At 37.0% G+C, this 13,614-nt stretch overlaps 1 protein-coding gene across 3 annotated transcripts in view; it reads right to left on the bottom strand.

Moving 5' to 3' along the window:
• Positions 1 to 13,614, bottom strand: part of RABEP1 (rabaptin, RAB GTPase binding effector protein 1) — a 101,917-nt gene that overhangs the window by 51,373 nt on the left and 36,930 nt on the right. For 2 of the 3 annotated variants that reach the window (XM_077893100.1, XM_077893098.1), the window contains exon 2: positions 12,490 to 12,618. The exons of the other annotated variant lie outside the window; for it this stretch is intronic. In XM_077893100.1, coding sequence (XP_077749226.1) covers positions 12,490 to 12,618 — 129 coding nt within the window. The remainder of the gene's footprint in view (positions 1 to 12,489; positions 12,619 to 13,614) is intronic. 3 annotated transcript variants of the gene reach the window in all.

Here is a 13,614-nt window from a genome sequence, read left to right as displayed (position 1 = left end):
AAATAAAATCTAAAAAATAAAATAAATAAATAAATAAAATAAATAAAATAAATAAATAAAATAAAATCCCTCATGAATAAAATAAATAAAATAAAATAAAAAAGAAATACAGGGATCCCTGGGTGGCGCAGCGGTTTGGCGCCTGCCTTTGACCCAGGGCGCGATCCTGGAGATCCGGGATCAAATCCCACATCGGGCTCCCGGTGCATGGAGCCTGCTTCTCTCTCTGACTGTGTCTCTGCCTCTCTCTCTCTCTCTCTCTCTCTCTGTGTGTGACTATCATAAGTAAATAAAAATTAAAAAAAAAAAAAAAAGAAATACAGAAATGTTACTCTTCTTTAGCTCTTTTCTTTTCCCATGTCTATGCTGTTATTATTATAGACATTATGATCTATATATGCTAAAAACCCAATGATACATTGCTATAACTATTGCTTCGTGTAGTTTTCTCTTAAAGAAACTGAGAGGAGAAAGGAGACCAAGTATATCTTTATAGCATGTGTTATACTAACCTTATTTACCATTTCTGGCTTTCTTCAATTGATCCTTTGGATTGGAATTACCATCTGGTGTCAGTTCCTTACTCTAATATAGCTTTCCTCCCACACAACTCCTTTGTGCTGACATTGGCAAATATATTACATTTCCATATGTTACAGGGCCAATAAAACAGAAATATACATATTGCCTTATATCATTGCCTTTTAAAAAGATTTTGAGAAAGAAAAAGTGTGGGAGAGAGAGCACAAGAGGGTGGGGGGCAAAGGGAGAGGGAGAAGCAGGATCCTCACTCAGCAGGAAGCCTGATGTAGGGCTCAACCCCAGGACCCAGGGATCATGACCTGAGCTGAGGGGAAACACTTAACTTACTGAGCCATCCAGGCACCCTTTATATCAACGCTTTCTGAAATCCATTAAGAAATAATTATACTGTTATAATTGCACAATTATCTTACCAAGGACTTTTTTTTCATGTAAGTTCAAATTACTGTCTGTATTTATTTGTTTTCAGTTGAAGAATTTCCTTCAGTATATCTTGAAAAGCAATTTTCTAGGAAAAAATTTTCTCAGTTTTTGTCTGAGATAATGTCTTTCATCTTTTTTGAAAGACGCTTTTGCTGGAAAAAGGATTCTTGGGGTTCCCCCCTCTTTTGGGCATTTAAAATGCATCCTACTGCCTCCTGGCCACCATCGTTTATAATGAGAAGTCATCAGTTAATCTCATTGAAGTTCCTTATAGGTGACAAGTTGTCTTTCTCTGGCTCCTTTCTAAGGTTTTCTGTGTCTCTGGGTTTCAACATTTTTACTATGATGTGTCTGTGTGTGGATATCTTTGCATATCTTTAGCCTACTTTGACTTCAATGAGCTTCTTAGATATCTTAGATACTTTTAATCAAATGTGGGAAATTTTCAGCCATTCTCTCTCTTCAAATATTTTTTTCTTTCTCTCTCACCTCTCCTTCTGAACGTCCCATTATACCTATGTTGGCAAATTTAATAATGCCCCACATTTCTATTAGGCTCTGTTCGTGCTTCTATTTTCTTTCAGTTCTTCAAACTAGACAATCTTAAGCGATCTATCTTCAAGTCCACTAATTCTTTCTTCTGCCAATTCAAACCTACTGCTGAGCCCCTACACTGAATTTTTCATTTTAGTTGTACTTTTCAACTTCAGAATTTCCACTGGGTTGTTATAATTTCTTTACTGATAGTTCTCCATTTGATGAAACACTGTCACACTTTACTTCATTAAGTACGTTATTCTCTGGTTCTTTTAACATGTATGGCCACTTTGAAGTGTCCATTAAATCTGTTATCTGGTCAGTCTCACAGGCATTGCACGTTTTCCTTGGTATGGATCAGAGTTTCCTAAGTTTTCTGTTGTTATTGTTGAAAGTGACTTTTTTTTTTTAAATAATATATTGCAGCAATTCTGGTACTGATCCACCCAATCCTCTTCCCAGCTTCTTGTCATCTATTTGTCTAGTAGTTAGCTGGATTTAAATAGAAGTTCATTTCTTCTCCTCTACCCCTGCAGTGTGAAGCTGCTGCTGTTGCTCCTGAAAAAGTATGCCTTGGGCATGTGCAGAGTCACTGTGGAATGAAAGCTTTTGCAGGGCTACCTTTTGAGTGTCTCTTTCCCTGACCATATCCATCAAACTCCACACTTTACTGCTGGTACTCTTTCTTCTAAGTAATATATCTGCTTTAGGAAAGGGTACTGAGTTGGGGAGATGGAAGTGGTAGCCTCTGGTCTTCTTCGCTTGTTTCTCCCATCATGGAGCCTCCATCCAGTACACCATACCCAAGGTACAGCTTCTACCTTGACTGGGGTTTGGCAGAAGAAAGGAGCTCAACTTCTCAGCCACATTCAACTGCAACTTCACCTCTATAACAGGTAGCTAGGTGGGGGTGGAGAGGAAGGTTCCATAGTCCTCAACTGTGAGCTGGGGAGAGCGCAGATCCTGTGTTCTTGACGTCATCCACCTGGAGTTGAGTTTCTGTAATACCAGGCTGGGAGGGGAGGGAAAGGTAGCAGTTCATGGATCAAATGCCAGAGACTCTATTTTTGCCAAGATTTAGTAGATTTTCTTGAACTAATGTTTCATTTGCTAAAGGACCACTTCTAGAGACTTAAGTTTTTTAAAGAATAATTTTCATCAGTTTTGCTGGGGAATGTGTCTGCAGTTCATGTTACAAGAAATGGGACTCCCAAACTTATCATTTACCCATAAATACTTCAGCATGTATCTCTAGGAGATAATGACCATTTTTTAAAATACACATAAAACTTAGCATCTTAACCACTTTTAAAGGTACAATTCAATGGTGTTAAAAGTATTCACTTTGTGCAATCAATCTCTACAACTTTTCATCTTAAAAAACTGACTTGGGACACTTGGGTTCCTCAGTGGTTGAGGTCTGCCTTTAGCTCAGGTTATGATCCTGGGGTCCTGGGATCTACTTCCGTATCAGGCTCCCCGCAGGAAACTTGCTTCTCCCTCTGCCTATGTCTCTGACTCTCTGTGTTTCTCATGAATAAATAAAAATCTTTAAAAAAAAAAAAAAACTGAACTACACCCATTAAACATTAAACAACAACTCTTTCACCTTCAAGCCCCTGGCAACCACATTCTACATTGTTTCTGTAAGTTTAATTATTCAAGATATCTCACATAACTGGACTCATACATTATTTGTCTTTTTTCTGGCTAATTTCACTTTATAAGGATATTTTCATAGTTGAAAATATTTGACAATGTCTGAATACCATCAAACTTCCAGTCAGTATTGAAAAGTCCAGTTGTCTTAATATTTTTAAATAGTTCAGCCCTTTGAGTCAAAATTCAAATAAGGTCCATACATTAGTCAATATGTACTTTAAGTTTCTTTTAATCTATAAGTTTCTCCTTTGCCTCTTTTTCCTTGAAATTTATAGAGTAAACTACAGGTTGTGCTAGGTGCCTCTAGCAGTCTGGATTTTGCTAACTGCATACAGGTAACACAGCTGAACTTGTTCTTTCATTCATGGGATTTCCTATAATACAGTGGTTCAATATAGTACGCCAGCATCTTCTTGATCCTATTCTTCCTTATAAAACCAAAGATAGTCTGAAGATCCATGAAGGAAAAAACTGAGACTTTAATTGGAATTTCTCTGGATTTACAGACTGAGAAGAGAATTAGCTTCTTTATGACATAGTCTTTCCACCTATGAACACGGCATCACATTCCATTTATTTGGGGTTTCTTTCAGGTACATCAGCACTGTTTTATAACTCTCCTTTATAAAGGTTTTACACAACCATGGTTAGACTTATTCCCAAGTGACTAAAAATTATGATTTTTTTTCTATTTGTCTTTTTTTTTTTTTCAGAATTTATTTTTCTTCTATTACTTCTCTAATTAGTTACTGGTACAGAGAATCATTACTGATTTAGTTAACACTACTGATTATAGATAAGATCTATATTGATCTTCATTCCAACAGTGTTGGTAACTCTCTTTAGTTCTAATTGTGTAGATCTCTTGGTTACTGTATGTTGATAATCATATGGACTCTATATAGAGATAAAACTATCCTTAACTTTCCAAATTTTATGACTCATTTCTTTTTATTTTATTGTATTGGCTAGGAGGACCTCCGGTATAAAAATAAAGTACTGATAATAGGCTTTCTTATCTCATTTCACTATTAAATATGATACAGGCTATTGGTTTCTTTCTATTAAAAATATTTTCAAAAAAAATATATTTTCACAGGCTAAGCCAGGCCCTCCTGCATACTAATTCGCTAAGAACTAGTACGAACTCATTACTAGAGGGTGTTAAATTTTATTCAATGTCTTTTCTGGTTTATCCTAATTTGTTAATGTAGTTAGTTACATCAACAGATGTTCTAATGTTAAACTATCCTTGCATTCCTAGTATGCATAGTCATAGTGTAATATTTTTGAACATTCTATTGAAGTCGGTTTTATTTAGGATTTTAAACTCTAGTCATAAATGAGATTAATTTATTTGTATGCTAGTATTAGTGCTGCTTGTTTAGGTATCAAGGTTAGACTAATTCCACAAAATGAAATGGATGGCTCTCTTTTTGTTTCTGACATAGCATATAAAAGAAACATATTTTCCTTGTAGATTTAACAAAATTTGCCTATGCCTGTGGCATCTTTCATAGTAAGAATTCTGTTTATTGACTTAGTTTTCTTTATGGTTATGGTTTATTCAGGTTTTCTACTGGAGGTAATTTTGGTAATTCATACTTCCTGGGATACTATTCAACTAAATACCCAAGATTTTTGGCACAGACATACACAGTATCCATAGTTCTACCGTATCAGTAGTTGTTTTGTTTTACCCCAAAGACGTGCTTTTTATTGAGTGTAACTGTTAACTTTGCTTTCCATTTCATTAATTTCTATTTTTTCTTCTACATTCTTTGTTTTCACCCCTTTTATAGCTTCTGGAGCTGAACACTTAGATCATTTATTTTTCAATCTCTCATCTTTTAATAATTTAATTTTAATAAATGCTTTTAAAAGCTTATTCTCCAAGTACTGTTTTAGCTGCTTCTCCTAAGTATCTTCACCGTATTCTCAGATTTTGCGACCTCCACTGATTTGCTCTTTAACTCAAGAGCAATAGGACTGCACTCTTAGTTTTTAAACTTTTATTATTTATTTTTTAAAGCTTTTGTTTGTTTGTTTATTCATGAGAGACAGAGAAAGAGAGAGAGAGAGAGAGGCAGAGACAGGCAGAGGGAGAAGCAGGCTCCATGCAAAGAGCCTGATGCAGGACCCAATCCTGGGACTCCAGAATCACACCCTGGGATGAAGGCAGGTGCTAAACCACTGAGACACCCTGGGATCCCCAGTTTTTAAACTTTTAAAAAACATTGTTGTTTAAAATCTTTAACATTAGGTAAGAAAACGTAAGTACCTTGATTTATTTTAATTATGTTGAGTCTTTGAGATATATGTACATAGACAATTTGTTAAGTTTTTTTATGAATATAAAAGGAATAAACGTTTTTGGTTCCTTGGGTATAAAATTGGTTCCTTGGGTATAAAAATGAAACTTTTTAAAATTCTGTTGCTCACAGGTATTATATTCTTACCTACTGCTTAATCTAGAACTTGACACAATATTAAACATCTCCTTTGTGTGCATCTGTTCATTTCTTCTTTCAATTCTTTCACCTTTTGTTCTATACGGCACATCATGGTGATTTCCTTAGGTATATACAAGTTCATGATTCTCATATTTTCTTGGTAGATTGTTTCTTTCCTTATAAGATAGCTTTCTATATTCCTTCAATGCTTTTTGCCTTAAGCCCTAATCTTGTTATCATTGCATTTGTTTTACTTTCTTCTTCAACCTAACATAAGCTATGAAGTTTTGGTTTTGTTCTTTATCCTCGAACTTATCAGTTTCTATGACTGGTATTGTTTCTTCCATTCTATGTATTCCCTCTGTTTACTCTTCTTGCAAATGTCATCTTTACTAGTTCTTCTGGTGATTTATGTGGGTGATTAATGCTCCTAGTTTTTATATGCCTGGAGTACTTATTTTGCTCTCGTTGTTAAATAATGTAACTACATATAAAATTTTAGGTTGACAATTACTTTTCTCTGCCCTTTGAAGATCTTTCATTTTCTCCTGTCATCGATTTTGCTTATATGGCATCTCCCAACAACAATTGTTTCTTGCAGCTTTCAATGTTTTCTTTTCATTCTTGGTGTTCTATAGCTTAAGATACGTCAAAATAAGAATTTACTATTACTTACCTACTTGGTGCTTGGTATTTATGTTAAGGACTTTTTTTTTTTTAGATTTTTTTTTATTTTTTTAAAGATTTTATTTATTTACTAGAGAGAGAGAAAGAGAGAGAGAACACAAGCTGGCGGAGGGGCAGATGAAGAGAGAGAAGCAGAATGCCCACTGAGCAAGAAGCCCAACATGGGGCTAGATCCCAGGACCCCAAGATCATGACCTGAGCTGAAAGCAGATGCTTAATCAACTGAGCCATCAAGGTGCCCCAAGGACTCACTTTTTTCTTAATCTCTGAAAAACTTCAGTTACTATCTCCTCAAATATTTTACCCTCCACTCTCTTCTGCAAGTTTTTTTTTAGGAATGTGTTAGAGACTCACTGCAGCCTCTATGTCAACTGCTCTTTAATGCTTCTCTGTCTCACTGGGAGGAAGAACTCCCAAATACCATTTTCTAATTTACTAAAATCTCTATGCTTTATCTATAGTTTAAAATATCTATTTATCTTATTTCAATTTATTTGTTGTTTCTAAGATATTTAATGGCTTTTAATTTTGTTTAATATACCCTAGTTTTATTTCCATATCTAAGTGCAAGGTTATGGCAACTGAACCACAAATATCTTCCTTAACCTAGATTTTAAACTACTGAAACTATTGAAACGCTGGGGACTCAGTGGTTGAGTGTCTGCCTTTGACTCAGGGTCGTAGTCCCAGGTCCTGGGATCAGGTCCCTCACTGGGATGGCTCAGTGGTTGAGTGTCTGCCTTTGACTCAGGGTCATAGTCCCAGGTCCTGGGATCAGGTCCCTCACTGGGCTCCTGGCAGGGAGCCTGCTTCTCTCTCTGCCTATGTCTCTGCCTCTCTCTGTGTGTGTCTCTCATGAATAAATTAAAAAATCTTAAAGAAACAAACAAACAAATTCTGGCTAGTTAGCATCCAAACTTTATATAAATTATGACCACACACAAAATCCTTTGAACACCGCTAGAAAATTTCATGGTCTTCTGGTGTGCTATATTTCATGGTCTTAACGTGTGCTATATTTCTATTATTTTCCTTCAAGTTCAGAACTCTATGGTCTTTTATTTGCTGCTTCATGTAACAGGCTTTCTCTTATTGCCTAAGACTGAGGATTTCCAAAACACAAGCCCTATTGTCGTGCCAAGCTTTGTACTGAAGTCGGCTAAAAAAAAACCCAATCAAATACTTTTTTAAAAAGCTAAATACTTTTTCTTCAAGTTCAGTGGAAAAGCAACATAGCTTTCAGAAATACTTGTAACATTCCCAGTTGAAGCTGACAGAGAAAAGTGTGGGTACTAAGGTAGGAAGAGGCAGTTAAGAGGAGTCCAAAGGTAATAATCTCTTTTATTAGCATTCCTCCTTACTGTTTGCACTTGTACTTCAGCTGTTCTCTAAATACGAGAGCACAGCTATTATAACACCAAAGCAAAAGCTGATCCTACTGGGAAAAATATGGATGTTTGGACTCTCAGAGTTACCTTGACCTGGTTTGCTGAAAGATAAAACAAAGACTGGTGCACGTGTCAAAACCATGACTTACACTGCTACCATCTGTGACAACCATAAAAGACTCGGTTTATACTTCCTAGCAGATGCCATAATATAAGCTGCTGCTTTAGAGGACATCTGTAAATTTTATTTTCATTATAATGTAGACAAACAGCCAAGACAGAAACTGAATCAACATTTATTTTTTATATACTATGCATTTTCTTTAGAAAAACTCTCAAAAAGGATCACATTTTTCCTTTTGAAATTTTGTAAAAAGCTATCTCAACTCAATGACCAGCTGAAGTTCACCAAAAACTCCAGATAGTAAACATACATACAGATTATTTAACAGATCTAGAAGTCCTTTAAGCAATTTTAATATACAAACTATGTTCTCTGAACAAATCCACACCACACGCTGTCTGGATCAGAAATAGAAAACTGCAACTGGTCATGTATTTCAGAAATGAGAAGTGCTTGGTCATTTTCATTTCTTCAGAATCTTACAGTAAAGTCCATTTTATAATTTAAAGGAAGAAAATTAGAAAATAAAGGAAACCCTAACGGCTTTATTTCGGAACAGAGGAAAATAGAAAACAAAATGAACAAACTCGGGGCAAGATTAGCTTGAGTTTATTGAATAAGCCAAGACTGAAAGAAAAAGCTATAAAAAGGATGGTCAGCCTACAGGACCGCTGGTGTGAGAGGAGGGAAAATAGGATGTCCCCAGCCAGTAAGGCAGTGAGCTCTAAGTGGTCATCAGAGGCAGGCCTCCATGACATTATGCATATACACTAAAGGTATCACTGGTCGTCTTGACAAGGACACACCATTGCACAAAGTCGGAAAATAGTGCTCCAACACTTAATTGTCAAAATAAGTTTTATATGGGGAAATTAACAAAGTCACATAAACACACTAATGAAATGGACAGAACTCCTTTCTCATGACATTCAACATATATTCAAATGATGATACTGTGCAAAATGTATTATCTACTCCAGAAGACTTTGCTTTTTTGAAGATAAAAACTGTATCTCGGTCATCCCAACCTCCCCAGTAACTTGCAGAGTGCTACCATGCCTAGATAGGAACGCCAGCTTTCCCATCTCCAGGGCAGCCTACAGAGGAACCACATGAAACAGGGAAATAGCCACAAGAGCGTGGAGCCCCATCCCATACGACAGGCAGCAAGCCTTTCAAGTCTGGGCTGCCTTTGGTGAGGCCTATGAATGCTGCATCCTATGGAATACTGGCTTTCAAACTTCTCTGACCAGAGAATGAATTCACAGCAAAACACGTATTTTTGTGCCACAACTCTACACATACATACATATAAACATGTCGCTGACACAAAACAGTCTGTGTGACTCAACTGAACCTTACCAAGTATATTGTGCTGTTATTTTCCATTTTATTTCCCTTTTTAAAAACTGCTGGTCACAACCCATGTAATTTTTTTTAATCCATCAAAGGGTTACAACTTGTAGTCTAAAGAACACCACTGCAGGGCAGTGATCTTCAAAGGGGGTAATATCCCCTGGGGTTCACAAAGATGTTTCAAGGATTCATAGACCATATTGTTTTAATGGAATCAACTTAATCCTCAATGTTCATAAACATTCTTTCCCAAAACAGAGCAGGATTTGAATGCAGATTCTCCATACCCATCTAACTTTCCTCAACAGCCTTTCTCCCACTTAACAGGAGACAGGCCCTCTGCCCATCCTGAACTGGACTATGGGTCACTCCCCTATTGTGTAAAAATTCATCTTCTGTATCAAGCCAGAGGGACAATTTAAAATACCAGTGTCAGAGATCCCAGGGTGGCTCAGCGGTTTACTGCCTACCTTCAGCCCAAGGTGTGATCCTGGAGTCCCAGGATCAAGTCCCACACTGGGCTCCCTGCATGGAGCCTGCTTCTCCCTCTGTGTCTCTGCCTCTGTGTGTCTGTGCGTGTGTGTGAGTGTGTGTGTGTCTCATGAATAAATAAAATTTTTTTTTAATAAAATCTTTTTAAAAATTAAAAAATAAAATAAAATACCAGTGTCGGGGCGCCTGGGTGGCTCAGTTAAACATCTGCCTTCAGGGATCCTTGGGTGGCGCAGCAGTTTGGCGCCTGCCTTTGGCCCAGGGCGCGATCCTGGAGACCAGGGATCGAATCCCACATCGGGCTTCCGGTGCATGGAGCCTGCTTCTCCCTCTGCCTGTGTCTCTGCCTCTCTCTCTTTCTCTCTCTGTGACTATCATAAATAAATAAAAATTAAAAAAAAAAAAAAATAAAACATCTGCCTTCAGCTCAGGTCATGATCCGGGATTGAGCCTTATGTTGGGCTCCCTGCTCAGTGGAGAGCCTGCTTCTCCCTCCCCCTCTGCTCGCTCCCCCTGCTTACACTCTTATGGTCAAATAAATAAAATCTTTAAAATAAAATATCAAGGTAATAAAAAAGTGAACAACTAATAACTGGGTAACAAATTTCTGGCAGGTCAGGTGATTACAAAGTCTGTTTTTAACAAAACTGAAAGAAGCCTAATTGAATTGCCAGTCAATAGAATAGAAATATTTTTTGAAGCTGCAGACTACGTGAGTTAACATATAATTCAGAGAGAGTTTAAGAGAACGAAATAATCATCACAATAAAATAAACCTTCTATTTCCATCTACTTACTTATAAGACTAAAAGTTCTCAGCACTTCTATTAAACAAAACAAAACAAAAAACAACTGGGGGTGCCTGAGTGGCTCAGTTAGGCATCTGCCTTAGGCTCAGGTTATGATCCCAGGGTCCTGGGATCGAGCCCCGTGTCAAGCTCCAAACTCAGCAGGGAGTCTGCTTCTCCCTCTACCTCTACCCCCTTCCCACAACTCATGCTCTATCTCTCTCTTCCAAATAACTAAATAAAATCTTTAAAAAACAAAAACCCTGAAACTTATCCTTTTTTATAAGTAAATGTTATTCACGCAGAGGTTATAACTTGAGAGGAAACCCAATTATATCTCATAAGACCTGTGTTCCAATAATTTTTACTCTTTATTATTTTTTATATGTGTAAAATATTTATAGTGTGATCAACCATGCACTTATTAACAATCGTAGTGGTAACTCAGTACAGAAGATATGTGCAAGTATATTTCTGCCGCAGAGAAGTCTGACCAAATTTTCTTTAAAAAAGGCTTTTGAAAAAAAAAAAGAAAAAGGCTTTTGAGCATCAGCAACATCTGCTAACTTACTAGAAGCAGACTTCACAGATCTAGTGAGTCAGAAACTCTGGGGGCGGAAACCCACAATCCCTGCTCTCACAAACCCTACAAGTAAAATTCTGATGCACACTCAAGCTTGTGTTCCTAAAAAAAGAAAAAAGAAACAACTTTTTAGAATAAAATTCTGAGGGAGATGTAAAACTGAAAACCCAATACATGGTGGGAAAAAAATATAAAATTTCTGCTAAAGAGCTTATTCATGTATTTTTTTAAATGAATGGTGATAGATGATTCTGCTGTATATGTTTAAGAGCGTGAAGTTTTAATTTAAATTCTTAGTGTTAACAATAGGATAGTTTACGTCTTTTGCGCCTTTTTAAAATTTAAAATAAAAATTTTTAAACATCAACTTCAAAAGGGTGTGAGAGGTATATATAATTACTTTATTTAATGCATAAACTTAAAAATTGGATGATCACCAGTCTAGAGCAGCAGTTCTCTAAACTGTGGTCCTTGGATGAGCAGGACTGCAAGTTCCTATAAGCTCATCAGAAACGCACATTCTCAGGCCCCACCCCAACATACCATGTCCTATAGAGCTCTCTGGGTGATTTTTATCCATGTCAAAGTTTGGAAGCCACTGGTCTAAACTACAGCAGTGGTTTTCAAAATTTGTCGTGTATCTGAATCACCTGAAGAGCTTCTCAAAACACCAGCTGCTGGACCTTCACCCCAGAGTTGCTGACTCAGTCAAGTCTGAGACAGGACCCAAAACTGTACACTTCTGACAAGTTTCCCAGGTGACAGTGATGCTGAAGCTACTGTTCTGCAACCAGACTCTGGGAACCACTGGTCAGGAGGGCTGTGAAGCCACCGCCGTATTTCCCTCGGTCAATGGCCAACAGGTAATCCTGTCCCAGTATCTTCAGGGCCGGACCCTCTCAACATGTTCCCATGTTATCTGCCTTGTATACCTTCCTTCCTTCCTCACTCAAGTTCAAGTTCTAGGAGTTAAAGATCCATCTGATCCTTGCTCCTTGTTCATACCCAGCACCCAGGCACAATGTTTGCCTCACAGTGGGTACTAGGTCTTTACTGATAAACTGAGCAACTGCTGGATCTACCCCATGAAGTATCAGTGTTGGACAGCCTGACGTGGCTGAGGCTCTCACTAGAACAGCCTCAACCTCTTCACCTGGGCTCTCTCTCAAGTATGAAGAGCACTGAGAGCTCTGTGTCCCTGGGTGATATAGCCTACCTACATATGTTACATATTACCATGAAGCTCAAAGACAAGGAAAATCCTAAATACTATATGTTTCAATGGGTTCTAACAGCTTCATTCTTAACCCTAGCCTCTAAATAGGCTTTTAAAGTGTAAATACAAATAAATTCAAGGTTTGTTCAATGATAAAATTAACATTGTACTACCAAGAAACTCAACATTTTAAGGCAGTCTTAGTATGGGGGGTTAGAGAGAGACTTAGGAACTTACCCTCTTTAGCCAAATATAACTCTTTAAATTTTGCTCTCTTTTGATTAAATTCTTGCTCAAGCTGCTGCTGTGCACGTAAAAATTCTGCATTAATTTTTTCCAATTCTGCTACCCGTTGCTGAAGAGAAACTGGAAAAAAAAATACTAGTTAACAAGTAATAACTTTTATTTATAAGTTAAGTTACAAGAATAAATTAGTTTTCTAGCTACACATTTCTATAATGAAACAAGTACTCAAGCTTCTTCCAAAGATCTAATATATTCTAGAAAATTCTAATTTTCACTTCTATTAAACTTAATACACACAATGCATCAATCATATAAAGTGCAACAGCATATATATAGAGAAACACATAAGGCAAATTTCCCAAAAGAGAGCTTTTAAAGTTCCTTTATATAACTGACAGAATATCAATCTACTTTTGAAGTTATTAAATATTTGAGCATTTGGGCTATTTATCCCACAAATAAACCCACTGCCAATCTTGGGAGCTCTGCTTTATCTTAAGCATTATGAGCAAAATTTAACAGGTTCTCTGGTTAGGAAAGCCATACTAGCCTAAACTATTCTCCCAATTTCAAGATGACTCATTACCATTACACTGAAATCAAAATCAAAAACCTTTTCATATAGAAATGATACATAACTGTACATTACATATGAACTCTCAGTTACTGGGAAATTATCCATTTTGTAGATTCATGGTAACTGGGGTGTGGCAGGGACTAGGACACATTTTGACTTGAGAGGCTACAATTTGGCCACAGCAGATTAAATAAATGCCTATTTTGTACAAACCCAGAGGTTCTTCTGGTTCAAGCAAGAGGTGGGAGATCCAGAAGTCCAAACTGCACCTCCTCCTCTGACTCAACAGCAACCCAGCCACAAAGCAATGACCCTAATTCCTCTGGAGGATACCTACTGGTACTAATGCCACCAGTGTCTAAACACTGAGGCCAGCGGAGGTCCCAGGTCTCTACTACAAACCAATCCAGATAATGATGATTTGCTTAAAATTTTAACATTTAAAATTTACAAATAAATTTGTTTATTGCTTGCAATAAAATTTAAAATAACGAAATTAACAATGTTAATTTTAACATTTAAACTTAATGATCTGAAAT

This window comes from Canis aureus, chromosome 3, assembly GCF_053574225.1.
Source record: "Canis aureus isolate CA01 chromosome 3, VMU_Caureus_v.1.0, whole genome shotgun sequence".
Taxonomy (NCBI): Eukaryota; Metazoa; Chordata; class Mammalia; order Carnivora; family Canidae; genus Canis; species Canis aureus.
The sequence above is the reverse complement of the archived record's forward strand: the minus strand, read 5'-3'. Positions and strand labels throughout refer to the sequence as shown.